Here is a 3,719-nt window from a genome sequence, read left to right as displayed (position 1 = left end):
TATTCAGTTTATTGATTAAATTCAACAATTCTTCCTCTGAAATTGAAGCCGGTTTCACAACTGTCTCCCTGTTGATTCCCACATCTGCAGCTGCCCTGGTTTTGTTGAGGACATAGGAGTGACTTGCAGGATTCTCGCCAACCAGGATCACACTCAGGTGTGGCCGTTTATTGCCTGAGGCCACCCACTCTTCCACCTCCTGCCGTACTTCATGCTTGATCTGCTGGGCCAGTTTCCTTCCAGAAATGACCACGGCTTCATTTCTGCAGAAGGCAACAGAGTCATAAAAGCAAATAACTTGAATTTTTATAAAAAGTAAAACTCTGCCAGGTGTAAGTGGTTCATGCCTGTAATCCCAGCACTTCGGACACCGAGGTGGGAGGATGGCTTGAGCCCAGGAGTTTGAGACCAGCCTCGGCAACGTGGCGAAAGCCTGTCTCTGCTACGTAAATAAATAAATATGTCCAGCTACATATGTAGGAGGATAAAGTTGATAGAAATCATTATTATCATTAATTCGAAGCTCAGTGACTGACAGCTAGTGCTTGGTCAGGCTGAGTCTCACATCAGTCTGGCTGTTAACTGCTACGCCATCCAGCGCCCAGATCATTACTAAGTTTTCTGCAGGTTTAATTTGCAATTGTTTGACCCCTCACCATGAGGTTAAGTAGTTTTTTGTTTTTATTTTTTGAGACAAGTTTCGCTCTTCTTGCCCAGGCTGGAGTGCAATGGCGGGATCTCAGCTCACCACAACCTCCGCCTCCCAGGTTCAAGCGATTCTCCTGCCTCAGACTCCAGAGTAGCTGGGATTACAGGTGCCCACCACCACGCCCACTCTGAGCCCAGCTAGTTTTTTGTATTTTCAACAGAGAAGGGGTTTCATCATATTCACCAGGCTGGTCTTGAAACGCCTGACCTCAGTTGATCTACCCGCCTCTGCCTCCCAAAGTGCTGGGATTACAGACATGAGCCACCATGCCCGGTCCAAATAGTTTTTATCTGCTTATATGCCATCTGTAGTTTGTGTTTTGCCCCAGCTGTTAGCAGCCAGGTGTGTATTTGAAATTATTTCCCAGCCAATTGACTTTATTTTTATGGTGCTTTTTAAATAGATAAATTATATTCTGTAGTTAAATAAATAAACAATATAGGCTGGGTGTGGTGGCTCACGCCTGTAATCACAGCACTTTGGGAGGCCAAAGCAGGTGGATTGCTTGAGGTCAGGAGTTCGAGCCTGGCCAACAAGGCGAAACCACTTCTGTACTAAAAATACAAAAATCAGCCAGGCATGGTGGCACGCGCCTGTACTCCCAGCTACTCGAGGCTGAGGCAGAAGAATTGCTTTAACCCAGGAGGCAGAGGTTGCATCGAGCTAATATCGCCCTACTGCACTCCAGCCTGAGTGACAGGGTGAGACTCCATCTCAAAAAAAAAAATGAAATAAAATAATATAGATAAGCATATCTTCCTTAAGTAAAATCCCATAAAAACAAGTCTTTCCCTTTAGATCTCTGTCCTTGGTGTCATGAGGACTGCTCTAATCTCAAGAACAATGAAGCAATTTCCCCTTGTACTCTCAAACCTAACATCAAGGTACTGAATATCCTGTAGGGTAAGATAAAATTAATTCTCAAGATAACTGCTAATTTATTTTATTTTATTTTTTGATACGGACTCTTGCTCTGTCACCCAGGCTGGAGTGCAGTGGCGTGATCTCAGCTCACTGCAGCCTCCATCTCCCAGGTTCAAGCAATTCTCCAGCCTCTGCCTCTGGAGTAGCTGGGAATACAGGCACCCACCACTGCACCTGGCCGGTAACTGCTAATTTAAATGGGATTTTAAGGCTTGCAAAATCTTTGGGCCTTCAAGTGCTTTTTATTGCATTATGATTAAATACCAACTTTAAACCAAATCTCAACATCTTGGATATAATGCAATAATCTTATATCTAAACTTTATCTTAATCGGTACTGCATCTTGTGAAGTATTGAGAAAATTATCAGCCGAGCGAGGTGGCCCATGCCTGTAATCCCAGCACTTTGGGAGGCTGAGGCGGGTGAATCACAAGGTCAAGAGTTTGAGACCAGCCTGGCCAACACGGTGAAACCCTGTCTCTACTAAAAATACACAAATTAGCTGGACATGGTGGCACGCGCCTGTAATCCCAACTACTCAGGAGGCTGAGGCAGGAGCATCACTTGAACCCAAGAAGTGGAGGTTGCAGTGAGCTGAAACCGTGCCATTGCACTCCAGCCTGGGCGACAGAGAGACTCCATCTCAAAAAAAAAAAATTATCATAATCTGGCCAGCCATGGTTGCTCAGGCCTGTACTCCCACCACTTTGGGAGGCCAAGGCTGGCAGATCACCTGAGGTCAGGAGTTTGAGACCAGCCTGGCCAACATGGTGAAACGCCGTCTCTACTAAAAACACAAAAATTAGCCAGGCATGGTGGCAGGAGCCTGTAATTGTAATCTCAGCTACTCAGGAGCTGAGGTAGGAGAATATCTTGAACCCAGGAGGCAGAGGTTGCAGTTAGCCAAGATCGCGCCACTGTACTCCGGCCTGAGTGACAGAGCGAAACTCTATCTCAAAAAAAAGACAAAAGTTACTATAATCTTATAGCAAATCAAACACTTTTACCCAGATTTTACATAATGATACTAGCATGGCACAACATATAACAACATTTAATTTATACCCATGGTATATGAAGAAATTGAAAACATTAATATTCACAATTCCATTTCAGAATTAAGAGTTGAAGAGGACTTCCTTAAAAGGGTTTTGCTGATACAAATACACCTGGCAACATTCCTGATTTATATTAGTACCTGGAATGCCCACTCTAGGCCAAAAATACATTCCCAATCATGGAATACTACAGAGTGAGAGACTACTTTAAAAGGGCTTATAACAGTCATTTATATTGAATGAAATTACATATGTAATGTGCCAGGAATATATGTTCAATAAAACTAATTTCTTAGTCTTTTCCCTTGGTTTTATATACATATATACATACACATACACACGTATCCTTAAAATATAATAGATACACATACTCATAAGGAGATATATATACTATATGTATATATACTCAGTGAGAATGACTTAGCCTGCACCTCACAAAAAGTTTCTTTTGAAAGCAGTAAACTTAGAGAAAATGGTATTAGCACATTCAGATAAAATCATATACTAAATTTAAGAACACGGGGTTCTGGGAAAAGCCAGAGTTCCAAGTCCCAGACTTTGCTTCCAAAAGCAGGTTCTGGCTGTTATGCCAATTTTCTTTTTTTTAAAAAAAAGAAAGTCAAAATGTAACAAGAACAAAAAACAAAGCCACATACAATGAATATCTTTCATAGTGTAACTGTCAGCCCTCCTCTGCTTCCCACAGCTCTGAAAAATGTGAAACACAGCCTTGGGAGTAAGTCATTAACTAACTTAGCATCATCTCTGTTGCCAAGGGGCAGATTAACTGGTAACCCAAAATAAACAGGGAGATGGAGACTCAGCTAAGTCCCATAGGGAATCCAAAATTGTAACTATATTAGCTAACATTTATCCCAGAATGAAATGGGTTCACAGATGTGTTTAGAAAAAATTCCCAGGGCTGGGCATGGTGGCACAGGTCTGTAATCCCAGCACTTTGGGAGGTAAAGTTCAAGACTAGCATGAGCAACATGGCGAGACCCTGTGTCTTCTAAAAGTTAAAAAA

At 42.4% G+C, this 3,719-nt stretch overlaps 1 protein-coding gene across 2 annotated transcripts in view; it reads right to left on the bottom strand.

Annotated features, from left to right (window-relative positions):
- The window catches only part of MTHFD2 (methylenetetrahydrofolate dehydrogenase (NADP+ dependent) 2, methenyltetrahydrofolate cyclohydrolase), a 17,195-nt gene that overhangs the window by 10,038 nt on the left and 3,438 nt on the right, over positions 1-3,719 (bottom strand). The window contains exon 2 of one of the 2 annotated variants that reach the window (XM_017508702.2): positions 79-263. The exons of the other annotated variant lie outside the window; for it this stretch is intronic. Coding sequence (XP_017364191.1) covers positions 79-263 — 185 coding nt within the window. The remainder of the gene's footprint in view (positions 1-78; positions 264-3,719) is intronic. 2 annotated transcript variants of the gene reach the window in all.

Source organism: Cebus imitator, unplaced genomic scaffold (assembly GCF_001604975.1).
Source record: "Cebus imitator isolate Cc_AM_T3 unplaced genomic scaffold, Cebus_imitator-1.0 Scaffold399, whole genome shotgun sequence".
In the NCBI taxonomy this organism is placed as follows: domain Eukaryota; kingdom Metazoa; phylum Chordata; class Mammalia; order Primates; family Cebidae; genus Cebus; species Cebus imitator.
The sequence above is the reverse complement of the archived record's forward strand: the minus strand, read 5'-3'. Positions and strand labels throughout refer to the sequence as shown.